The sequence below is a fragment of the Dasypus novemcinctus genome, chromosome 3, assembly GCF_030445035.2.
Source record: "Dasypus novemcinctus isolate mDasNov1 chromosome 3, mDasNov1.1.hap2, whole genome shotgun sequence".
Taxonomy (NCBI): domain Eukaryota; kingdom Metazoa; phylum Chordata; class Mammalia; order Cingulata; family Dasypodidae; genus Dasypus; species Dasypus novemcinctus.
In genome coordinates this window covers 51307994-51334569 of record NC_080675.1, presented here as the reverse complement: position 1 = coordinate 51334569, position 26576 = coordinate 51307994, and the positions used below count along the sequence as shown (strand labels likewise).

The 26576-nt window shown below is 38.6% G+C and overlaps 1 protein-coding gene across 1 annotated transcript in view; it reads right to left on the bottom strand.

Moving 5' to 3' along the window:
* Positions 1-18528: 18528 nt before the first annotated feature.
* Positions 18529-26576, bottom strand: part of CCDC175 (coiled-coil domain containing 175) — a 71906-nt gene continuing 63858 nt past the window's right edge. The window contains exons 17-19 of the mRNA XM_058288917.1: positions 23051-23150; positions 19736-19779; positions 18529-18813 (exon numbers count right to left, since the gene is read on the bottom strand). Of these exons, the coding sequence (XP_058144900.1) occupies positions 18529-18813; positions 19736-19779; positions 23051-23150 (429 nt within the window). The remainder of the gene's footprint in view (positions 18814-19735; positions 19780-23050; positions 23151-26576) is intronic.

Here is a 26576-nt window from a genome sequence, read left to right as displayed (position 1 = left end):
TGTAATATCACCCATGTTTATATTTTACATGAGGTTTCACTATGTTATAGTCCCATGTTATATTTTTTTTAGCTTTCCTTCTAGTAATTTACATGACCTTGGACTTGTCCTTTCCACGACAGTCATACCCATACAATAGCTGTGCTAGTCACAAACACCATGATGTGTCTCACCATTACCATTCATCCAAAGATTTACAAACAATCTTTTTAACTAACTTAGCACAGACTAACCCTTAGCTTTCCATTCTCTACCCTCATTCTATTTTCTGGTGACCTATATTCTAATTATTAACTCCAGGAATTTACACAATATATTTAGTTCATAATAGCTCAATCATACAATATTTGTCCTTTTGTGACTGGCTTGCTTCACTCAAATAATGTCCTCCAGATTCATCCATGTTGTCATATGCTTCATGACTTCATTTCTTCTTAACTGCTACATAATATTCCATTGTGTGTATACACCACAATTTGTTTATCCATTCATCAATTGATGGACACCCGGGTTATTTCCAAATTTTAGCAACTGTAATAATGCCTCTATGAACATCAGTGTGAAGATGTCTATTCATGTCACCACTCTCAGTTCTTCTGAATATATACCTAAAATAGTGTTTTGCTGGGTCACATGGTAAGTCTATATTCAACTTCCCTAGGAACTGCCAAATAGTCCTCCACAGTGGTGGTATCATTCTACATTCCCACCAACAGTGAATAAGTGTGCCTATCTCTCTGCATTCTCTCCAACATTTAGTTTTCCCACTTTCTAGTAGTGGCCAGTCTAATAGGTGTGAAATGATAGTTTTGACTTGCATTTCCTTAATCGCTACTGATGTTGAATATTTTTTAATGTGTTTTCTCACCATTTGTATTTTTTCTTTGGACAATTGTCTTTTCAAGTCTTCCCCATTTTTTAATCAGAAGTTTTTTTATTGTTTTTTTTTTTAAAGATTTATTTATTTATTTATTTATTTATTTATTTATTTATTTATTTATTTATTTCTCTTCCCTTCCCCCCGCCCCTGTTGTCTGTTCTCTGTGTCTATTTGCTCAGTCTTCTGTGTCCGCTTCTATTTTTGTCAGCAGCATGGGAATCTGTGTTTCTTTTTGTTGCATCATCTTGTGTCAGCTCTCTGTATGTGTGGCACCATTCCTGGGCAGGTTGCACTTTCTTTCACGCTGGGCGGCTCTCCTTATGGGGCGCACTCCTTGCACGTGGGGCTCCCCCACGTGGGGGACACCCCTGCGTGGCAGGGCACTCCTTGTGTGCATCAGCACTGCACGTGGGCCAGCTCCATACGGGTCAAGAAGGCCCGGGGTTTGAATCATGAACCTCCCATGTGGTAGACGGATGCCCTAACCACTGGGCCAAGTCTGCTTCCCTTTTTTATTGTTGAGTTGTATGATCTCTTCATATATTGTGGATATATATTTTAAAATTGGATATGTGATTTCCAAATATTTTCTTCCATTGAGTCAGCTGCCTTTTCACCCTTTTGACAAAGTCCTTTGAGGTGCAAAAGTGTTTAATTTAGAGGAGGTCCCATTTATCTATTTTTTTCTTCTGTTGCTGGTGCTTTGGGTATAAAGTTTAAGAAACTACCATCTACCACAAGATCTTGATGTTTTCCTACATTTTCTTCAAGGAGTTGTCACTTTTATATTTAGGTCCTTGATCCATTTTGAGTTAATTTTTGTATAAGGTGTGAGATAGGGGTCTTTTCCTCTCTTTTGGATATGGTTATCCCAGCACCATTTGTTGAATAGACTGTTCTGGTCCAGCTGTGTGGGCTTAACAGCCTTGTCAAAAATCACTTGGCTGTATATGTGAGGGTCTATTTCTGAGTCTCGATTCAATTCCACTGGTCAATATGTCTGTCTTTATGCCTGTACCATGCTGAATTTTTACCACTGTAGCTAAGTAATATGCTGTAAAGTCAGGAAGTGAGAGTTCTCCAACTTTAACACATTTTTGGCTATTTGGGGACCCTTACCCTTCCAAATAAATTTGATTATTGACTTTTCCATTTCTGCAAAAGAGGCTGTTGGGATTTTTATAGGGATTGCATTGAATCTTTAAATTGGGGTAGAATTAACATCTTAACAATATTTAGTCTTCCAATCCATGAACATTAAGTGTACTTTCATTTATTTAAGTCTTCAGTTTCTTTTAACAATGTTTTGTAGTATTTTCTGAATACAGGTCCTTTGTGTCCTTGGTTAAGTTTATTTCTAAACATTTGATTTTTTAATCACTATTATAAATGGAATTTTTTTTTCTGATTTCCTCCTCAGTGGTGTATAGAAACGCAATTGATTTTTGCATATTAGTCTTGTATCCCACCACTTTACTGAACTCATCTATTAATTCTAGTAGCTTTGTTGTGGATTTTCCAGGATTTTCTAAATATAGTATCATATCTTAAGCCAGTAGTGAAGGTTTTACTTCTTCCTATTTGGGTGCCTTTTATTTCTTCATCTAGCCTAATTGCTCTAGCTAGAACTTAACAATGGTGAGAGTGGGCATCCTTGTCTTGTTGCTGATCTCAGCAGGAAAGCTTTCAGTCTTTCACTGTTGAGTACAATGCTAGCTGTAGGTTTTTCATATATGCACTTTACCATATTGAGAAAGCTTCCTTCTATTCCTATCTTTTGGAGTGGTTTGTTTTGTTTTTTCATTTTTTCTATCAAGAAAGGATGCTGTACTTTGTCAAATGCCTTTTTTGCATCAATTGAGAGGATCATGTGACTTTTTTTCTTCAGTTTATCAATGTGGTTTATTAACACTAATTGATTTCTTATATTGAACCACCCTTGCATACCTGGGATAAAACCCACTTGATCATGGTGTATATTCTTTTAATGTGCTTTTGGATTCAGTTTGCAAGTATTTTTGCATCTATGTCATTAGAAATATTGGTCTGTAATATACTTTTTTCATAGTATCTTTTTCTGGTTTTGGTATTAGGGTCATTTGGCTTTATAGAATGAGTTTGGCAGCATTCTTTACTGTTCAATTTTTTTGGAAGAGAGTTAGCAAGACTGGTATTAGTTGTTGATTGTTCAGTAGAATTCATTGTGAAGCCATCTGCTCCTGGGCTTTTCATCTTTGGGAGGTTTTTGATGACTGTTTCAATTTCTTCACTTTTCTTTGGTTTGTTGAGGTCTTCTGTTTTTTTTCTAGGTTCAGTGTGGGTGGTTCATGTGTTTCTAGGAATTTGTCCACCTTGCCTACACTATCTAGTTTTTTGGCATACAGTTGCTCATAGTATCCTCTTATGATATGTCTTATTTCTGCAGGGTCAGTGGTAATGTCCACCCTCTCAGTTCTAACTTTAATTATTTGTGTCTTCTCTCTTTTTTACTTTGTCATTCTAGCTAAGGGTTTGTCGGTTTTGTTGATCTCAAAGAACCGACTTTTGGTTTTGTTGATTCTATTGTGTTTTTGTCCTCAATTTCATTGATTTCTGCTCTGATCTTTACTATTTCTTTCCTTCAACTTGGTTTGGGATTAGTTTGCTGTTTTTCTGTTTTTTGTTTTTTGTTCTTTTCTGGTTCCTCCAGGCATGTAGTTAGATCTTTAGTTTTGCTTTTTCTTTTTTTAATGTGAGCATTGAGAGCTACAAATTTCCCTCTTGGCATTGCCTTGGTGGTGTTCCATAGGTTTTAATATCTTGTGTTCTCATTTTCATTTGTCTTAAGATATTTGCTGAATTACCTTGCAATTTCTTCTTTGGCCCGCTGATTGTTTAAGAATGTTGTTTAATCTTCATTTATTCATGAATCTCCCCTTTTTCTGTCCATTATTGTTTTCCAGGTTAATTCCATTACGACTGGAGAAAGTGTTTTGTATAATCTCAATCTTTTTAAATTTATTGAGACTTGTGACTCAACATAGGGTCTGTCTTGGAGAAGAATCCATGAGCACTTGAATGTATACCCTGCTATTTTGGGGTGCAGTGCTCTAGAGATATCTGGGTTAGTTCATTTATTCTTTTATTCAAGTTCTCTGTTTCATTATCCCCTGTCCAGATATTCTCTCCAATATTCAGAATGGTGTATTGAAGTCTCCAACTGTTATTGTAGGGACATCTATTTCTGCCTTAAGTTTTGCCAGTGTGTGCCTCATATATCTTGGGACACTGAGGTTAGGTGCATAAATACTTAGTATATTTCTTCTTGCTGAATTGCCCCTTTTATTAATATATAATGGCCTTCATCATCCTTTATAACAGTTTTGTATTTAAAATCTATTTTGTCAGATATTAGTATCGCTACTCCAGCTCTTTTTGGTTACTATTTGTGTGGAATATCTTTTTCCAGCTTTTCACTTTTAACCAGGTTGTGTCCTTACATCTGTGAGTCTCTTGTAGACAAAATTTAGATGGCTCATTTTTAAAATCCATTCTATCAGTCTGTGTCTTTTGATTGGGGAGTTCCAAGCCATTTACATTCAATGTTGTTATTGTAAAGGCATTACTTCATCCATTTTAACCTTTGGTTTTCTTTTCTCATATCATACTATTGTCTATCTTTTTACCCTTTAATTTCTCCTTCCTAATAATCTTCATTTCTATACCTTTCTCCAAGTCTCTTGCCCTTGTTTTTTTTTTTTCCCCTTCCAACTGTAGCACTCCCTTTACTATCTCTTGTATTCTTGTCTTTTGATAGCCAGTTCTACCAGTTCTTGTTTGTCTGTGAAGAATTTTAACTCACCCTTATCTTTGAAGGAGAGTTTTGCTGGATACAGATTTCTTGGCTGGCAATTTTTCCTCTTGTCAGTACCTTAAATACATCATACCACTTTCTTCTCACCTCCATGGTTTCTGATGAGAGTCAGCACTTAATCTTATCGAGATTCCCTTGTATGTGATGCTTTGTTTTTTCATGCTATTTTCAGAATCCATTCTATATCTCTGATATTTGTCATGTTGAATAGTAGGTGTCTCAGGGTATATCTATTTGGACTTATTCTGTTTGGGATGTGTTGTCCTTCCTGGATATTGATATTATATCTTCCATAAGGGTTGGGGAGTTTTAGGTCATTTCCTCAAATTTTCTTTCTGCCCTTTTTACATTTTCTTCTCCTTCCGGGAAATGGATATTGTGAATGTTTGTGCAATTTGCATTGTCATTCAATTCTCTGAGACTGCTCCATTTTTTCCATTCTCTTCTCTTTCTGTTTTCCTATCTTTTCCAGTTCAGATGTTCTGTCTTCAAAATCACTAATTCTATCTTTGAGTAATTCAAATCTGCTCTTAAGTGCCTCTCTAATGCACTTATAATCTCATCCACAATGTCTTTCATTCCCATAAGCTCTGTTACTTTTTGTAGGCTTTCAAATTGTTCTTTATGCTCACCCAGTATCTTCTTCATATTCATTATCTCTTTAGTCATATTTTCTTTAAATTCTTTGAGTTGTATAAGTATCATTGATTAATTGTCTTCAATCTTATATTTCTTTAGGATATTTGGTTTGTTCTTTTGGCTGGGCCAGTTCTTCCTGTTCCTTAGTATGGCTTGTACTTTTTTGCTGGTGACTAGGCATCTGAATATGTTGGTGAATTTACTCTGATGGCCAAGTTCTCTCTCTTGCCTATTTTCTTTTTCACAGCTCAACTTATTTTGCTCAACTTATTCTAAGTCTTTAAAATTGCCCAGCTGACGTTATCAGAATTGGGCTAGGGATTCAGGAATGGGGCACAAATTTTCCCCCAGGAGTTAGGGTACAGAGAGAACTAAAAGCAGTTTTTGTCCATGCAGTTTCCAGACTTGCCAGCAGAGGGCGCTTGTCAATGCATCTTTCCCCAGAGTTGTTTCAATCAAGGAAAGCACTCCCAACTTCCTCTCCCTTTTCCCTTATAAGAGCTGAGAGGGAAGACAATGTCTCTTCTCACAGTCAGCTGCAGTGAGCCAGGGGTTTTACCCCAGCTTAATATCTTGGGGGTGGGGGGAGAGGAGCCCTTCCTGGCCACTGCAGGGATTTGGTAACTCATGTTTGTTGTTTGGGGGGGGTTCTTCTCTCTATCCCTCACCATCCCAGGAGTTATATAGCACTGCCTTGGTCTGCTGACCAAAGCAGTTCCCTCAGACAGCTTTTGGCCCTTTCTCTGTTGTTCTTCTGAGAGGGCCCTTGATGAGTTCCCAGGAGATGCTGGCTGTCCAAAATAGAGCTTGGAATTCTCTTTCTGAATGATGAAATTACTTTCCCTTTTAAGACCTTCAACTGATTGAATACAATGTCACTTATTGCCAACAGCAATCTCCTTGTTTGGTTGTATTAATAGATGTAATTAATCAGCCATCTATGCAATCAACTCACTGATGATTAAAGTTCATGAAATGTCCTTGTATTACAATTAGCCCAGTCCTTGCTTGACCAAACAACTGGGCACTGTTACCTGACTGAGATAACACATTAGCCTAACCATCACAGGTTCTCTCATAGTTCTTGTGACCCACCTTCAGTACACTTATGACACTTGGAATTTTACAGGTGTTTGTATGAGTCTCCCACAAGACCAGGGGTGATTCAAACTTGTTTCACTGGCATGGTTGACTAGTTGCTACAGAGAGTGTATAGCCAGCAAAGCCTAAAATATTTATCTGGCCTTTCACATAAAATATTTGCCAACTCCTAAATTAGAGCATGGTTTCTGTTTTCATTCACCCTTGTAACTCCAGGGCCTAACACAAAGTAGGCACAGTACAGGCACTCAATAAATAACTATGCGAGAAGAGTTTAGAATTAATGGTGAAACATGGGCTAAAACCTGAAGAACAGGTGAAACTTTAAGTATCAATATGTACTAATTTTTACTGATTTTTTCCAGTCAGTAATCTATTGATTAAAAATATATTTTCAGTAGGATTATAGTTGTTCTTAAAATTAAGTGACCTCTTTTATATTTTCAATGAAAAACAGAACATTTTTATATTTCCTGAATCGGTCATTGTGTAACACAGTTTGTTCATTATTTTGTGGCTTAGAATAAGGCTGTCATCCCTTGTTCTCTTTTGTGTCTCAGCCTAAGTGATCCTTTGTCATGTTGCCAAGGAAACCCAACTTTAAGTGACCAAAGGAGAACTTGATGTCAATGTCAACACTCCAGTCCAGGGGTTGGCAAACTTGTTTTATAAAAGGCCAGAGAGTAATATTTTATTTATTTATTATTATTATTATTTTTAAAATTTCTCTCCCTTCCCACCCCCCACCCCCGCCCCAGTTGTCTGCTCTCTGTGTCCATTCGCTGTGTGTTCTTCTGTGACCGCTTCTATCCTTTATCAGTGGCACTGGGAATCTGTATTTCTTTTTGTTGTGTCATCTTGCTGTGTCAGGGCTCGGTGTGTGTGGTGTCATTCTTGGACAGGCTGCACTTTCTTTTGCACTGGGCGGCTTTCCTTACGGGGCGCAGTCCTTGTGCATGGGGCTCCCCTATGCAGGGGGCACCCCTGCGTGGCAGGGCACTCCTTGCGCGCATTAGCTCTGCGCATGGGCCAGCTCCACACGGGTCAAGGAGGCCCGGGGTTTGAACCGCGGACCTCCCATGTGGGAGGCAGATGCCCTATCCATTGGGCCAAGTCTCCTTCCCTAGATAGTAATATTTTAGGCTGTATAAGCCATAGGGTCTCTGCAGCAACACTCAAATCTTCCATTGTAGCAAAAAAGTAGCCACAGATAATATCTACATAAATGAACATGGCCATATACCAGTAAAACCTTGAAGGAGTGTGATATCATCAACATGGGGTCATAAGACATCTGGAAAAATCTCCCCTCAGAATCAATAAAAGGACAAATTGCACTTGTTTATAACTCTCTAGTACAATAGAGATGGGAGAAGGAGTTCACAAATGCTGACTCAAAGAAAAAGAAAACACCAAAATCAAGTAGGAGATTTACATCCCGGATATGCCATTTTAGACCCCTCCCTTTCCCTTGTTCCCACACAGCTTAAGAATGCAGACACAGTATGCCCTGGATTCATCCTGCTGCAGATGCAGACCACAGAGACACTCACAGCAGCAAGTTAGAACTCCACATATATCCAGACAGAGACCTGAGTCTGCAGAGACTCAGGGCAGAACACAAGTGGCTAAGGAGTGTCACACACAAAAGTGCCCCCAGGGCAAAAAGAGACCACAGTAGAACTGTTGGTAAGTGGTGCACACAACCTAGTCTCTGCTGGAGTCCTAAATGTAAAATGGACTTTTCCGGATTGCCCCCATCTGGCTCTCCAGGGTGAGATACCCTAAGGAAAGAAACTGAGGGAGAAAGCCTCATGACAGAAGGAAGAAAAAGGTGGGGAAACTGAACTGCTGTAAGACAGGATGGGACCCAGAACTGAATAATGTAATGAAAAGGGGACACTGCATGAGGGAATTTAAACAAATCATAGGAACTAGGGAGAAAATTCTGCACAAAACCAGACAGAATGGATCAGGATTCCCAGAGGAGGAACAGAGGAAAGGAAGGTCTCTCCTAGAGGTGAAACAATTGCACACAAAAAGACAATCTTAAAAATTGTAGTTTATATACAGGGCAAGAATCAGGTGTAGAATTGCTGAGAAAAATCTGAAGAGTTAAACATGGGCTACCCTAAAGGTCCAAAATAATTTGAGCCAAGCATCAAAGAAAAGCTTTAATACAAAACCATTCAACAACAAAACCCTAGACAAGAGAGAGAAAATTACCTTCAGAGTTAACACATCAAAATAATCAGATGCCCAGGCATCAGCAAACAATTACAAGCTTTACTTAAAAACAGCTATGGCTCATTCAAGGGAACAAATTAAAACATAGGAGACACAGACTTTGGAACAACTAATTAAAGAAGTTTGAATAAATCTCCTAAATCAATTAAAGAAGATGAAGGGAAATATAGATAGAAATAAACAAATGGTGGATATAGAGGTAAAGGATATTAAAAATATATGTGTATAATGTAAGCACAGATGTCACCTTGTTAGAAAGCTAATGTCTCAGACTCTGTACATCACGTTAAGTAAATATGATGTGAATAGGGTGTAAGAGTATCGCTGTGGAAGGAAAAAGGTTTTGTGGTGGATGTATGGGAGTGCTGTATATTATATATATGCATTGCTGTGGTCTAGGACTCCTGTGAAGAGAAGCTGAATAATTAGGGGAAAAAAAAAAAAAAAAGAAAAAGATAGGATGTAGAATTTTTTCAAGTCAACATTCTTTATCTAAGTTCTTTATCTAACTTTATCCAAGTTCTCTATCTAACCTTTAAACCCATCGCTATATGCCATTCCCTAGTAAGGGACCATGACATTATATTGGGCTTCAAATTTCAGGGAGTTCTGGATCACAGAGTGTTTCAACAATGGCAATGGAGGGATACTGGTATGGGATACCAATGACAGGTGATATATGGCTGACAGGGAGCTGTACAGAACATATGTCCAGGGTGCATGGTAATGTTTGGATATACTCATAGTGGCAACAATTAAAAACCACAGCAGGGGGGGTACTGGGTTCCTGGCCAATGGTGCTATGTCGTGGTCCCTAGGGGAGCAGCGACAGTCTCCCAGGTACAGCGGCGGGGACCGGGAGGGAGTGAGGGTTCAACAGTGAGCCCCTGATGCTAATGACTATGCTTGTGAGCTGATAAGCCTAAAATAAGAACAAGGCCTAGAGCAACATTGTGCCTGGGAATTTCCTCCTGTCAGCCTTCATGTTACTCAAATGTGGCCAGTCTCGAAGCCAAACTCAGCATGTAAATGCAATGCCTTCCCCCCAGCGTGGGACATGACACCCGGGGATGAGCCTCCCTGGCACCGAGGGACCACTATCAACTACCAACTGATGATGCAACTGGAAAATGACCTTATACGGAAGGTTCAATGCGGATCAGCAGAATATCCCTGTCTACATAAAATAACATGACTTTAAAATGCTGTTTGACCTAAAGTAAGGGGGAAATGGAAAGGAGAAATGAGTTTATATGGCTACGAGTTTCTAAAAAAGAGTCTGGAGGCTGGCAGAAGGATTGCCCTCATGCACAACTGAGCAGAGTCAGAGAGACAGATAAAGCAGATACAACCCCCAGATATTGGTTCCTTTGAGGGCTAAAGAGACCCATGGGAGTTATGGTCATGGCCGATGGGGTTAACTACCAGGTCAGATGGCCCCTCTTTGGAAATGGTGTTTATGTGTGATGAATCTGGACTCAGATGGGATCTTCCTTCATAAGACTTTCATGCTAATGTGCTGGAGGTGCAGTTAATGTTGGGGTTTAAGATATATTTAGGGGATTTGAATCTCTGGACTGGCAAGGTGATAGCCAGGTCCTGAGCCTCAACAGACTCCAGCACCTACAATCTGATTTATTGGACTTACCACACTCAGCTAAGATGGAGTTGAAGAAGGACAACCACCACACCATGGAGCCTAGAGTGATTACAACTGAAAGTGGGAGGATTGCATCCAGCATCCAGGTGGAATCTGAGCCTCCTCTTGACATAGAGGTGCAATGGACACAACCAATCCAATGTCCACATAGAAGAGGTGGCACTGGATTGGGAAAAGTGGACATGGTGGCTGATGGGTATGGGGAAAGGCAGGAAGAGATGAGAGGTGAAGGCGTCTTTGGGACATGGAGCTGCCCTGGATGGTGCTTCAGAGGCAATCACCGGACATTGTAAATCCTCACAGGACCCACTGGATGGAATGGAGGAGAGTATGGGCCATGATGTGGACGTTTGACTATGAGGTGCAGAGGTGCCCAAAGATGTACTTACCAAATCCAATGGATGTGTCATGATGATGGGAACGAGTGTTGCTGGGGGGGGGGGGGGGGGAGGTGGGGGGGGGGGTTGAATGGGACCTCACATATATATTTTTAATGTAATATTATTACAAAGTCAATAAAAATAAAAAAATAAAAATAAAGAATGAAAAAAATATATATGTGTGAGCATAAAGAAGAAATAGGAATGAAAAGGCACAATAAGGGAGATTAAAAATATTCTTGAGGAAGTGGATGTGACTCAAGTGATAAGGCCTCTGCCTACCATATGGGAGGACCCGGGTTCGATCCCTAGGGCCCCTGGTGAAAAAGAAGAAGAGAAAGTGTGCCTGTGTGGTGAGCCAGTGCCCACATGGTAAGCCAAGTGCCCCTGCGACGAGCCGAGTGGCCGTGCAGTGAGCTGAGTGCCCACATGGTGAACTGAGTGCCCATGTGGCAAGCCAAGTGCCTGTGAGGCAAGCTGAGTGCCTGCACGGTGAGCTGAGTGCCTGCATGGTGAGTGAGTGCCCACATGGCGAGCCAGTGCCCACATGGTGAGCTGAGTGCCTGTGCAGTGAGCCAGTGCCCATGCAGTGAGCCAGTGCCCATGCAAGTGAGTCACGCAGCAAGATGATGATGCAACAAAAGAGATACAAAGAGGAGAGTCAAGGTGAAGTGCAGCAGAGACCATGAACTGAGGTGACACAATTGACAGGGACTCTCCCTCCGTATCTGAGGTTCCCAGGATCAAATCCTGGAGAAAGACAAGAGGAGAAGACGAAAAGAAAAACAGATACAGAAGATCGCACAGCAAATGGACACAGACAGCAAAAACAAAAAACAAAAACCAGCGGGGCATGGAGGGGGAAAGGGAGGGGAAGAAAAAATATACTTGAAGCATAAAAGGGAAGATTTGAACAGGCAAAGAATCAGCAAACTAGAATACAGGACAATCAAAATCATGTAGTCAGAAGAATAGGTAGGAAAGAATAGAAAAAAATTGAACAGTGTTTCGGGGACTTGAATGACAGCATGAAGCATACAAACACATGCATCATGGGTATCTCAGATGGAGAAGAGAAGGGAAAAGGAGCAGAAAGAATATTTAAGGAAATAATGGCCAAAAATTCCCAACTCTTATAAAAGACATACATATACATGTCCAAGAAGTGCAATGTACTCCAAAAAGAATAAACCCTAATAGATCTATTCTGAGACATACTCATCAGAATGTCAAATGCTAAAGAGAAAGAGGGAATTCTGAAATGAGGAAGAGAAAAATGACTCATCAAATACAAGGAATCCTCAATAAAACTACGTGCAGATTTCTCATCAGAAACCATGGAGGTGAAAATGCAGCAGTATGATATATTTAAATTACTGAAAGAAAAAACTGTAGGGAAAATTCTTTATCTGGCAAAACTGCCCTTCAAATATGAGAGAGAGTTTAAAATATTCACAGATAAACAGAAACTCAAAGACTGTCAACAAAAGACCTACCCTACAAGAATTCAACAGGGAGTTCTTCAGGTTGAAAGGAAAAGACATTAGAGAGTAGCTTTGAGTACTGTGAAGAAGTGAAGATCTTCATTAAAGGAAATTAAAAGGATATATGCAAAACCAAATACTACTATATCTTCAATATGTACCTCTACACTTTGATTCCTTTAAGAGTCAGAATACAATTAAATAAGAAAAAGTCATATATCTTGATAATGGACTGCAAAATATAAAAGGGTAATGTGGGACAAAAACAAGATAAAAAGAGGAAACAGAGGGATATGGGAGCAGAGAACATGTATGCTATTGAAGTTAAATTGGTATCTTTTCAAATTAGTAGATTATAGATGTAGGTTATATAATACAAACCCCAGGATAATCAAAAGGAAAGTATTTTAAAAATATACAGAAACAGAAATAAGAAAGGGATCAGTCAGATACATCACAAAAGATTAACTATATAAAAAAGGAGGCTGCAGTAAAGGAACAGAAAATCAAAAAACGATATGATATAAAATTCAAAGAACAAAATGGCTGAAGTAAGTACTGCCTTTACAGTAATAACACTGAATATTAAGGGTTTAAATTCCCCAATCAAAAGACACAGATTGGCAAAGTAGACTATTTTAGAAAAATGAACCAATTATATCTTGTTTACAAGAGAATCATCTTAGACCCAAAAACACATAGGTTGAAAGTGAAAGTATAGAAAGAGATAATCCATGGAAATAGTAACCAAAAAAGAGCTGGGGTAGCTATATTAATATCAAACAAAATAGACTTTAAGTCAAAAGCTGTTAAAGAGACTAAAAGGACACTATATATCAACAAAGAGTCAATCTAATCTACCAAGAAGAAATAATAATCATAAATATTTGTGCACCTAACTACCGTGTCCCAAAATACATGAAGCAAATACTGGCAAAACTGAAAGGAGAAATAGACACCTCTGACATAAGTGTTAGAGACATCAATACACCACTCACATCAATAGATAGAACATCTAGGCAAAAGATCAGTAAGGAAACAGAGAATTTGATAAATGAACTAGTAATAACAGACATACACAGAACACTGCACCCAAAAGCAGCAGGACATGCTTTCTTCTCAAGTGCGTATGGATCATTCTGCTAATAGACCACATGTTAGGTCATAAAACAAGTCTCAATAAATTTAAAAAGATTGAAATTATGAAAGCATCTTGGAAATCAATAATAGGCAGAGAACTGGAAAATCCTCAAATATATGGAAGCTAAATAACATACTCATAAACAATATCAGTCAGAAGTTGCAAGGGAAATCTGTAACTATCTTGAGATTAATAAAAACAAGATCACAACATATCAAAACTCATGGGATGCAGTGAAGGCAGAGTTGAGAGAGAAATATTTGGTCCTGAATACTTACATTAAAAAAGAAAGAGCTAAAATTAAAGACCCAGCCACAAAATCTGGAGGAACTAGAAAAAGACCAGCAAAATAAACCCAAAGAAAGCAGAAAAAAGGAAATAAAGACAAGAGCAGAAATAAATGAAATAGGTAACAGAAATAAGAAAATAATAGAATTAATGTGATGGTTGAAGCTATATGAACCCCAGAAAATTATCTTCTTAAGGTTAGTCCATTCCTGTGGGTGTGGACCCATTGTAAGTAGAATCTTTTGGTGAGTAGGATCTTAAGATGTGACCCATCTCATTCACGGTAGATCTTAATCCTCTTCTTGTAGTCCTTTATAAAAGAATGAAATTCAAAGAGAGCGAGAAAGCCACAGAAGCAAGAAGTTGGAAGCAATGAAACCTGGATAGAAGGGAGAGACCAGCAGATGCCACCATGTGCCTTGCCCTATAACAGAGGAGTCCAGGATTGCTGGCAGCCAGTCTTCAGGAATAAGGTATCACCTTGATGATGCTGTGATTTGGACATTTTCATAACTTTAGAACTGTAAGCTTGTTAGCTAATAAGTCCCCGTTGTAAAAGCCAACCCATTTCTGGTATACTGCTGCCATGTATAAACTGACAATGGCAAGACCATATTTGACCATCAAACTCTGATCCACAACTTCTACAGTAATTGGCCATAACAGTCAAAATTTGAACATAGGACTGCCAGCTTTGCTTTTTTTTTTTTTTTACCTTGTTTCCATCTCAGGACCAAGCAGAGTAAACCAAATATGCTCACCAAGTCAATCATCTAAGTGCCCCACTTCTAGATAGCCCACCACTAGCTTCCCCTTGCCAACTACCTTCCATCAGAACACACCTGAAGTCTTCCCCCTTTTTTCCACTATAAAGCTTTCTCACTCCTCTGGATGCATTTGAGACACTGCCAAAGGCAAGTTATGACAGGGTTCAGAATTCCTTAGCTTGTCTGCCCTGTTTATAGTGTCTGGATGTCTCTAGAGCCCTCAGGAGTCCTGCTGATTGAGATACTGTTTACTGTGGCAGTCAATAACATACTGTTGAGACATGCGTAATCATAACCTCTGGAATGATCTCCTGACTCACTTTGAAATCTCTTAGTCATAAAAATTCATTTGTATTTTATTTCCCCCTTTTGGTCAAGGTCTTCTGCCAGATGCATTGCTGGGTAGTGCTTGGTAATAATCTCTCAGTGCCAGGGAGGCTCATTCCTGGGACTCTTGTCCCAAGGTGGGGGGGAGGTTGGGAGAGAAGGGTGTGGAAAGTAGTGCATTTATATGATGAGTTTGGCTTAGAGAGAGGCCACATTTGAGCAACAAGGAGGCTTTCAGGAGGTAACTCTTAACCAATATTCAATACTAGACTAAGTTTCATTTTCACAAGAAAATGTTCATAAGTACAATCATCAATATCAAGGGCCTTGAGTAATGGTCTGTCTTCCTTCACTAGGCACCACTGCCCTTGTACTTGGGGGATTCTTGCCATTCTATTAGATTATGTAGCAGGGCTACCCAGGATGGGAATTCAATATTCTTTTGGTTATTGCATGGGTCTCCACTCACAGAGACAATGCCCCTTGAACACTGGAACATATTCATATGTTTTAGAGGCATGCCCCAGGTGCACCTCTCCCTACACATCTTTCCATCACTGACACTCCACACCAGTGATCTTCCTCTGCCATAGTTGTGACCCTTCTGTGATTCAAAAACCTCTTGAAGAATGAAGTCAACAAAATAACCAAATAAAATTAATAAGAAAATGAAATAATAGCTTTGAAATCACAAATAAAATGCAAAAAATTTTTAAATTGAAATATAAATTTTTTAGACATTGTGTTTTTCATCACTGTAAGATCTGTATGTAAAGTAACAGTTTCTTCATGTATTCCCCCAATGTCTTATTTTTTCCATTTTATCTTCAAAGAAGCTTTAGGTTACAGAAAAGTCACATAGAAAATATAGCAGATTCCCATATATGCCATGCCCTCCCTCTTTTCCACTCTCTGCTGTTAATAACTTTTTACATGTGCATGGTACATTTGTTACAATTGATATACAAATATTGAAGCATTGCTACTAACCATGGTCAATGGTTTACATTTGGACCTTACACTTTTATAGGTTTTGATGAGATTTAAAATGGCCTGTACCCATTATTGCAAGATCATGGAGAATAATTCTAATGCCTAAAAATATCCAGTGTTCCATTTTCTATTCTTCCCTCCCCCTCACCTCAGAACCTATAGTAACCACTAAGTTTCCATTTTTGAAGCATATGATTCATAGTTACTTGCAATAACATTGAGGACTTGACATATTGGTCTGTTTCCTTTTATTAGGAACCACCTGTGTTCTCAAAAGATTCTTGTTCCAGACAAACTCAGGAATTTGGCACCATAACAGTGTGCCTTAATCTGGAATTTATGCTCCTTGTGTAACAAAGTTAGACTCATTTATAGTTTCTGCCCCTTTTATTTGAACCTATAATTAACACTATACTTGTTAAATAGATGTCCCAGAGACTTAAATCTTTGGTCTGTTAATATGCCAATTGAGCCCTGAATCTCAGCAGAGTTACAATATCTACTCTCCAGTTTATTGACTCACCCAGCACAACTAACAAGGAGATGATGATAGACAACAGTGCCTGAAATTGCAAGCAAGATAGTTCCGTCCATCTGCCCCTGGGACGGAAGCCCCCCTCTCAATTAGAAACAGAGTGCTCATGACCATCCTAAAATCCTCAAGATTGAGGAATGAACAATGGACTACAGTAGACTTACTATCATTTTATTATAGACTTATTCTAGTAATGGAAGAACTTTTATCACTGATATAAAGGCAGTGGCCACCCAAGTTTCTGAGGGGAGGAAGGGGGAAGAATAGGTATAATATGGGGGCATTTTGGGGACATTGGAATTGGCTTGCATGACATTGAAATGATGGATATAGGCCATTGTATATTTTGTCAAAACTTACAAAACTGCAAGATAGAGTGTAAACTATAGTCCATGGTTAGTAGCAATGCTTCAAAATGTGTTCATAAATTGTATTAAATGTATACCACACTAATGAAAGATATTGTTAATGTGGGAAAGTTTGGGAGGGGGAGGGGGCATAAAGAAACATTTATGTAATCTAAAGCTTCTTTAAAAATTAAAAAATTAAAAAATTTAAAAAGGCATGTTATGGTGACTGACTCCCTTGCTATAACAAGCTCTGAATAAATAGACTCTGCTATGTGGACGGTCTTCCTTTATTTCCACACTGCAATTCTCCACTTTGGAAAGCTTATTTATAAGATAAGATGATCATCAAAATATATGAAAAGGGGGACATCATATTAGTCATCCAGTGGGACACAGTGTTTCAATCCCATCTATTTAAGTTTGTTCTGATGCAAAGATTCCATCAGGTTGCAAATAAAAATTGAAAATTCTCCCATGTGAAAGAAGCGCAACTAATCCTTAGCTCTTAAAATTCTGCTTGATCTATAGCTGCAGGGAACTGCCAGGCAGAGCCAAGAGAAGGCAAAGAGAAGCAAAGCCCACAAGAGTATACCACACTTGAAGATAGTAAGTACCATCAGGACCCAAACCATCAAAACAACTTTTCAGCTGGTAAAAGGTTTACCTACAAAACCCATCATTGTAACAGAAAACATTATTTCTTCTGCTATCCAGAATCCCCCAAACATTGGTTTTATTAAATACTGGGATGTCCCTAATCCTATCACTCTTTTTATTTTTTTTGTCCCATCTTATTTTCTACGTCTTGCAGTATACTCTTGAAAACTCGACTTAAACAATCCCTAATAGATCTGTATACTTGATATATGATATTGTTTCTATTTCATCAATTTCTCCTCTATGCTCTGTTCTCCCTCCTTTTCCCCCACCCTCTCCCATTTCTCACTGCTGCCGAAATCTGGACAGAGTTGTAAGGATTTCATGTCTAAATTGATTTTTTTTTTTTTAAGGTATTGGGGCAGGGGATTGAACCTCAGACCTTGTATATGGGAAGCCGCTACTCAACCACTGAGCCACATTAGCTCCCAAGTTGGTATTTTCATTTGTTTGCTTGCTGGTTTTCTTCTTTATTTGTTTTTAGGAGGCACTGGGGATGGAACCCAGGACCTCCCATGTGGAAAGTAGGCATTCAGCCTCTGGAGCCACATCTGATCCCTAAATTGATTTTAACACAGGAATTGAGGATGAAGTTGATAACCATCTAGAGAAAGTGGGCTGCTTGTTCATGAGACCAGCACGCTAGCCAGGATGTCTAACGTCACAGAAGCCCGGGAACACTTCACTAGATTTTTCTAAAAGGCAACAATTGTTTATAATGCTAAATTCAACTCAGGAAGGAAAGCTAAAATTATGTTCAGTATTTTCTGTTTAAGAAGTCAACAGAGTAAAAGAGTAAAAGACTTCTCTGGAAAATGTTAAAAGTCAGATTTAAAAAGATAAAACTCAAAGAGGTGAAAGGGAGAAATGGCCAATACAGCTGCACCAAATGAATAGCAATGCTCAGTTGGATACTCTGTTGTGATTTATTGTGATGGATTGGCAAACTATTTAATTTGCATCTTTTTCCTCCTGATGATTGCCACCAGTTGTTGGGGATTGAATCATGTTCCCTACAAAAGGAATGTTCAAGTCCCACCCCCTGGTCCTGTGGGTATAGACCCATTGTAAATATGAGCTCTTCAATATGTTACTTCAGTTAAGGTCTGGCCCAACTGAATAAAGTTGAGCTTTAATCTGATTACTGGAGTCCTTTTTCAAACTGCACGAAAGTGAGGCAGAGGAGAAGCCCTGGGGAAGAGCCAAAAGCTGAGTGTCAACAGAACTCAGAAGAGAAAGGAGATGTCACTATATGCGACATTAAAATCCAAGACCCCAAAGATTGCTGGCCAACCAGAGATACTGTCTCCAGGAGTATGAATGTAACCAACGACTCGGAGATGTTGCTTACCAAGGTCTGTTAGCGATTCCTTTTCTTTAATAGCACACAATTCTTCAAGACTCCCTTGTAGCCAAGCACTGATTTGGTCAATTTTTTCATCTCTTTCCCATAGCTTTCCTATTAAATTTTGTATTTCTTTCATGGTCTCCTTGCTATTGTCCACCAAGACCTTAAAAAATGACATTTGGGGGTGTGTGAATATAAATTACAATAAAATAAATAAAAACATATTCTGAGTGAATCATGTCCAAAACAAAAAACAGGCAAAATTAGTAATAGCTATATAAAATGGGTGTGTGTACACAGGAATTTCATAAAGTTCTATAAAATGTCTCAAAAAAAAAAAAAAAGACTATCCTTGGGAATACTTAATAGAATGCTCACTGAACTCAACTTTGTAACTGGGTAGGGGTTGGTGGTGGTGACATAAAAAGCTGTACACCCTCAGAGCAGTACAGAATTGTAGAGGGAATTGATTCAGCATGGCTTAAAGCTTAAGAGAAAGAATTTGAGAGTCAAGCTGTATCTGAGTTCTAAATCCCCATACACTAACCACTTGGGTTTGGGGCAAGTTACTTAAACTCTGTGATCTTCAACTGAAAAAGGCATTACTAACACCTTCTGTATCCAGTGGTTTGAGGGTTAAACAAGGATTAGATGTAAACATTAAAGTGGCAGAGCCAGGACTTAAACCCCAGCCTCCCTAATTCTAGGCAGGGTGTGGGGGTGTTGCAGGGGTTCTCACAGCTGGTAAAACACGGAAGATAGACTGAGCTCAGAACTGACAATTTTGTTCTGAAACAAAATATACCCAATCTAAGCTTGAAGAAAAAAGTCATTCCACTTTATCAGAAGTAGTAGAGTAGGAAAACAGTTTCCTAAAGGATTAGGATTTCATAGCGACCCTTGGCACAAAGGACACATATTAGGTTGTAATGGTCACAGCGGTTGTCATACACATACCACCAATGTTGACCAGCTTCCCTCATGCATGCATATGCACACGTACATACACTCACACACACAAACAATACGGGTTAACATTTTCAGAAATTATATGATGTTTATAGAAGCAACACAAAAATACTTACCTTGACTGAGGCCTGGAATTCAGCCCACAAATCCATATATTGTGCTAAATATAAAGATTTTTAAAATACAAAGGTTACTGAAACAATTTGAATGTTTTTATAAAAGTAATGCTACTTGTTTTTGTCTTTCAAAAATTATTATCTAAATATGTCTGCTTCCTGAAATGACAGAATAACTGGATCATTCCTGTCCTTACATTGTAAACAAGTAGAAAATGGGACAAAATCTATCAAATAAATATTTCCAGATACTTGTAAATAGACTGTGATACCTGACAGAAGGGAAACAAAGTTAGCCTTATGATCACCCAGCTTTCTGCTGGAGGTACTTTCTAGACCACAATATAGGGAGGTATTTCCAAACACAAAAAGGCCTTCTTGCTCTCAGATGCAAAAATCCATAACAAGTATTAACAAACTGAGTGAAACAAATATTAAAATGTTAACTCTTGAACAAGTGTGTTATATTCAAAGAATGGGTGGTTGGCTTAACATTCAAAAATCCATTAATGTAACTTACCGTATTAACAGCACAAAGGAGAAATACCATAAGAGCATCCTAATAGATGCAGAGAAAACTTCAGACCAATTCAGCACCTTTTCATGGTTAAAACTCACAGGAAAATAGGAATAGAAAGGAACTTCCTCAACCTGATAAAGGGCATCTATATAAAATCTACAGCTAATACCAGATTTCCTAGAGAAAGACTGACTGTTTCCCCTTGCAAAAGGAAAAAGGCAAGGGTATTTGCTTTTACCACTTCTATTCAATATTATACTGGAGGTCCTGGCCAATGCAATAAGGCAAGAAAAGGAAATGAAAGGCATGCAGATTGGAAAAGAAGACATATTGCTTTTACTTGCATATATCATTATTTATATAGAAAGCTCTAAGAAATCTACAAAAATAGATTCCAGAGCAAAATGTATTTTGTCAATTTCACAAGATACAAGGTCAGTTTTAAAGTGAAATTAAAGCAAACCATTTACAATATCATAAAAAATGTTGATAATAAATTTTAGAAAATAATATGTAATACTTGTATACTTATATGGAAAAGTGTTATCTCAGGAGGCCTGGGTTGCTCAAATTCTGCACATTCCTAAGGATTGAACTTGTCTCATTCCTGGGAACTGAGTTCTTGGAATGCTCTTTCTGTAAGAGTGTTTTTGCACGCCTGAGGCCTTGAACCAAGGTGACAAGTTTGTCCAGATTGTTTATGCTGATAATGTGAACATCTCCTTTCTCTCTGGAGCTTGAGTAACTGAGGTCAGTCACAGAGATGCTATAAGCTATATGAGAGGCCCAATAAATACCCTGAACATCCAAGCCAAGGGGAACTTTCTGGTTGACAACACTCTGCATGTGTTGGTACACATGTTTGCTAGGGAAATTAAATGCATCCTTGCACCTCCACTGGGAGAGATACCTGCAAGCTTGTGCTGGGTTTCCTCTGGATGTCAACCCTTGTGCCCTTTCCCTTTGTTGATTTTACTTTGTATTTGTCACTACAATAAACTGTAACTATGAGCATAACAACTCTGAGTCCAATGAGTCTTTCTAGTGAATTATTGAGCCTGAGGGTGGTCTTGGGACCCCTGGCATGACACTCAAAACTGCAAAGCATTACTGAGATAAATTAAAGAAAACCTAAATAGATGGAGTTATATAATATGTTCTTGGATTGGAAGACTTAATATTGTTAAGATGTCAGTTCTCCCAAATTGATTTATAGATTCAATACAAACCCATTAAATTCCCAACAGGATCTTTTGTAGATATTAAGCTGATTTAAAAATTTGAATGGAAATTTAAGGCCTTGAATAGCCAAAATAATTTTGAAAAAGAAGCATAACAGTGGAGAGCTAATACTATCTGATTTCTACGATTATTATGAAGCTACAGTAATCAGGACAGTATAGTATTGGTGTAAAGTCAACAGAATAAAGGACCAGATGCATAAAATTGATTTTTGAGAGATTTGCCAAGGTAGTACAATAGTGCTAGAACTACTAGATATGCATATGGAAAAAAATAAAATCCAATTCTTAACTCAAACCATATCAAAAAGTTAACTTGAAATGAATCAGAGACCAGAAATGAAAGCTAAAACTAAAAACTTATAGAAGAAAACATAGGAGAAAACTTACAGACCTGGGAGGAGGCAAAAATGTCTTAAGAAACAAAAAACACTAACTCTAACAGGCAAAAGAGCTAAAGTGGACTTTATCCAAATGAAAAAGTTTTGCTCTTTTAAAGACACCATTAAGAAAGTGAAGTCAGCCATAGGCTTAACAAAAGCCTTTTTTCCCCAAAAATATATAAATAATTATTTTAATGCAATAAGAATGCAAACTATACAACACAATAAGTAAAAATTTGAACAGACATGTGGCAAATTATATTTTCCAAAGATGGCCCCACAATGTATTTCATCCCATATGCTTTCTTCTAACATGATGCTGACACCTCTCTTGTTCAGTGGTGAGGTTTTTGTTCCCTCCCCTTGTACTAGGGGAACTGTCTGGACCATTAGAGTATGGTGGAAGTAGTGTTCTGATTGAAATAGAAATGCCATGAACTTTCACTTTGTTCTTTTGGGATGCTTGCTCTTGGAACCCAGCAAGCCGAGCAGGTTCATGGCGAGGTGTTCTGGCCAACAGCCTGTCCTGAGTTCCAGCTAAAAGCCACCATCAACATCAAACAATTAAGCGAGTCTTTGGGTAATTCTAGCCCTCAGCTGTTGAATTACTCCCAGCTTTCAAGTTGCCCCCACTGATGCCACTTTGAAGCAGACTTGAGTTGTCTCCAACAACTCTGCCCAAATTGCCAATTCGTGAACAAAATAAATGATTTGTCTTAAGCCACTAAGTTTGTGATATTCGTTATGTTGCAAAAGCTAATTTGTTTTAGATATTCCACAAAAGATTATATACAAATGGTCAAAAACACATGAAAAGATGTTTGACAACATTAGCCATTGGGAAATACAGATACACAAACTGTACACTCTCTTTGATTCCATTTATATCCAATCATTAGTGACACAAAGCAGATCAATGGTCACCAGGAACTGGAGGTGGAGTGGTAGGAGCTGAAAAGGAACATGGGGAAATTTTAGGGTAACGAAAATGTTCTGTATCTCTCATTTGTGGTGGTGATGGCTTGTACATTTGTCAAAAACCCACTGAGCTGCCTACTCAAAATGGGCTCATTTTATTATATGCAAATCAATAAAATTGGTTTAAAGGAAACAACAGCAACAACAAAAATCTATTTTTGCATATAAAGACCACCCATGACACATTACTTACTTTGCTTAGCTACCAGTTCCCAAGACAGATCTAATGAGGTATCGACGAGGACTTTTCTGTTTTTGTAATCCTCTGTCTTCTTCTTCAAATATGAAATATACTGGAAAATAAAGGCATGTGTTTGCTTTAATTAGTTTAATTACTAGAGGTTAGTTATCCTTTTAATCATTCAGCAAACATTGAGTCCTACCCTGTGCCAGCTGCTTTCCAGGAGCAGAGTTACAGTGGTAGACCAAACATGCTCTAATCAAGCTTGCATGCTGGTAAGAGAGATAAAGGATTCTGCTTCCTATTAAACATTGCACCATCCTAATAAACATGGCATCTTGAACACATTTGCTCCAAGAAGAAATTCAAATGTCTTCTGCCCGAATGCGTTGTGTCCGCAACAAAAATGTTCCTTATGCAAAATGTGTGTGTGGTAAATGTCACATGGCAGTAATGCTGCCAGACTGGAATTCAGCACAAGACCTGAGAGAGATGATGTATCAAGTCAGGAGACTCCATGGAATTGCTCATCCAAGTCAGACAGATGTGTCATTGCACTGGGAGATGGTGGTGGTACTGGTTTGGGTGGGGGGTCAAGGCTTTCCGTTCTGATCAAGCAGTGCTCCTGGTAGAGTACAGAGCACAAGACCACCACATCATAGGCTCAAATTTCCTCCTTCCTAAAACACCAGCAATAACACAACTTACCTAGGTTCTAACTCCTTCTCTAGCCAGTATCCCTTCTCTTGCTTTTTTCTTCATAATTGTACTTCTAAAAATTATAGGCTTTATTCCCTTATCCCACATCCTGGCCACCTATATTCACTTCTAATTAGTGCAGTTTGGATTCTTCCTCCTACTATTTCACGAAACAAATGTCAGTGAAATCTGCCAAATTCAACGCACATTTTCAGGTGTCCTCATACTGTCAGTGGGAACCACATGCAGGGGACAACACTTGATTAACTTTAACCCATACAAATGGCACTTTCATATAGTTCAACCAAATATGTCTGTCTGCTGCATTTGACATTGCTGATCACTTTCATAAACTCTCTTCCTCCTGGGCTGCAATAGTAAACCATACCCAGGGTGCTAGAGATCTAAGGATGCACTGTGACATAGAATATGGAAGTGGGTACTCCTGATGCACAAATGTCTAATGGTGACAAGTACTGATATGGCCCTCTTTCAGCCTGGTGGTAGAAAGGCAGTAAACTGAACTCACTGAGTTTCTTTGGCCTGGTTCATTCCTCACTCTGTTCTGGCTGTGCAGTCCACTTAGGGCACAGCTCCATGAATAACGAATAACAAGGAAAGACCTGGAGCCCATGTCTATTTGCTTATGAACTTACCCTGCATGCGTTGTATGCATTTCTTGTCTGCTGGCTTGATAATAATGAAGTATATGCAACAGTTTTCTTTAAGAGAGGATAAAGCTATATCTTTTAAAGCAATATATTATTTTATATGTGACTTTACAAATGAAAATGTAATTAAATTAGTACATTAACTATGGGTTAAGTAGATATTTGACTATTTCATCCATAGCTTTATACACTTACATGCTCAAGTTGGCTAAAAAAAATTGGTGGTGGGGGGGAATCTTCTCTTTGGGAAAATATGGGTAGCTTTACACTGTGGGATCCTTATATTTGGGCATATATTTTAATATATATGTATTGTTGTTCAACTTTTCATTTTGAAAAAATTTCTGACTTAACAAAAGGTTGTAAAAAAGCATTAAAAGAATTCCAGTATACCCTTTGCCGAACTTCCCAAAATGCTAACATCATACCTAACTTCAGCACAATTGTCAAAATCAGGAAATTAACATTCAGATAATACATACAAAGCTATGAACTAATCTACAAACTTATTTGAATTTTACCAATTGTAATACTCATATACTTTTTCCAGTACAGGATCCAATCCAAGATCACCAACTGCATTTAGTTGTCCTCTCCTTAACTTTCTCTAATTTGGGACAGTTCCTTATACTTTGCCTTTTGCACAGTTCTTGTGAGTTATTATTTTGTGTTTTGTTTGTACAACTTGTATTTGTCTGATGTCTCCTTGTGGTTAGATTCCGATTCTACATTTTTGGCAAGAATACCCCAGTAGTGGTACTGTATTTGTCTCAGTGTATCATATCAGGAAGCAAACAATGTCGATAAGTCTCATTACATTACATTACATTTCCCTTTGTAACTAGTAGGTATCATATTTTGTGACTATGGAAATATCCTTTTCCATTCATACTGTTACCCACTAATTTTAGCATCTGTTGCCGCCTTTCCCCACCCCTCCTCCCCTTCCAGCCCCGCCGTCCTTCCCACCAGTCCCGCCCATATTGCCAACCTACAATCTGCCCTCTTCCCCAGTAACTGCTTACCTCAGATCTATCCATCAGCTTCAGCCTGTCCACAGCCGCCCCTTAGCCAACCCTCCCTTCATCACGCCCCTCCCTCTACCCAACCCTATATAGCTAAGTGTACTTCCGTAATAAAGCAGACCTGTTCTTGCGCTCAAGCGGTTTCCGTGGTTTTTCCCCAACCGCGCGTCCCCCACGCCTGGAGAACCGGTGCTCCCTCTTGGGGCACCCCCCGCCGGTGGTTCGGCAGGAGCAAGCCCCCCCGACTCTTGGGCCTGAGCGAGGACGGAACCCTCATGCTCAGCCACAAGCATCTATTCATGATTTTTAACTGCAGCAATTATTACTGTGTTGCCTGATTGTGATTTTCTATTTCCATCATTCCTTTTACATTTAGTAATTGGAAACCTATTGTATCAAAAAACTTTTCTTCTCCCCCACTTATTTACTTTTTTCAATTATTTATTTATATCAATATGGACTCATGGATATTTATTCTATTGGTTATAATTTGTTATTATCACTATTTCTCTTGTTGCTCAATGTCCAAATTGGACATTGGGAGCCTCTTCAGGGTGACTCTTTTGGACATGTCCCCATCATTTCTGAAGTCCAATTCATCTATTTTTTCTTGTGTTGCTTGTGCTTTTGGTGTCATATCTAAGAAACCATTATCTAATTCAAGGCCATGGAGATTAACCCCTATGTTTTCTTCTAAAAGAAGAAAAGTTGTAATGCTTACATTTAGGTCTTTTGTTCATTTGAGTTAAGTTTTCTATATGGTGTGAGGTAACTGTCTAACTTCATTCTTTTGCATATGTCTATCCAATTGTCTCAGCACCATTTGATGAAAAGACTATTCTTCCCGCCATTGAATGGTTTTGGCACCCTTGCCCAAAATCGTTGACTGTAAATATATAGATTTCTGGACTCTCAATTCTAGCCCATTAATCTATATGTCTCTCCTTATACCAGTACCACAGAGTCTTGATTACCACTGCTTTGTATGAGTCATTCTTTTCAAGATTGCTTTGACTATTCTGGGTCCCTTGAAATTCCATGTGAATTTTAGAATCAACTTGCTAATTTCTACAGAGACATACATCAGCTGAGATTCTACTGGGATTGTGTTGAATCTGTCAATCAATTTGGGGAGTACTGCCA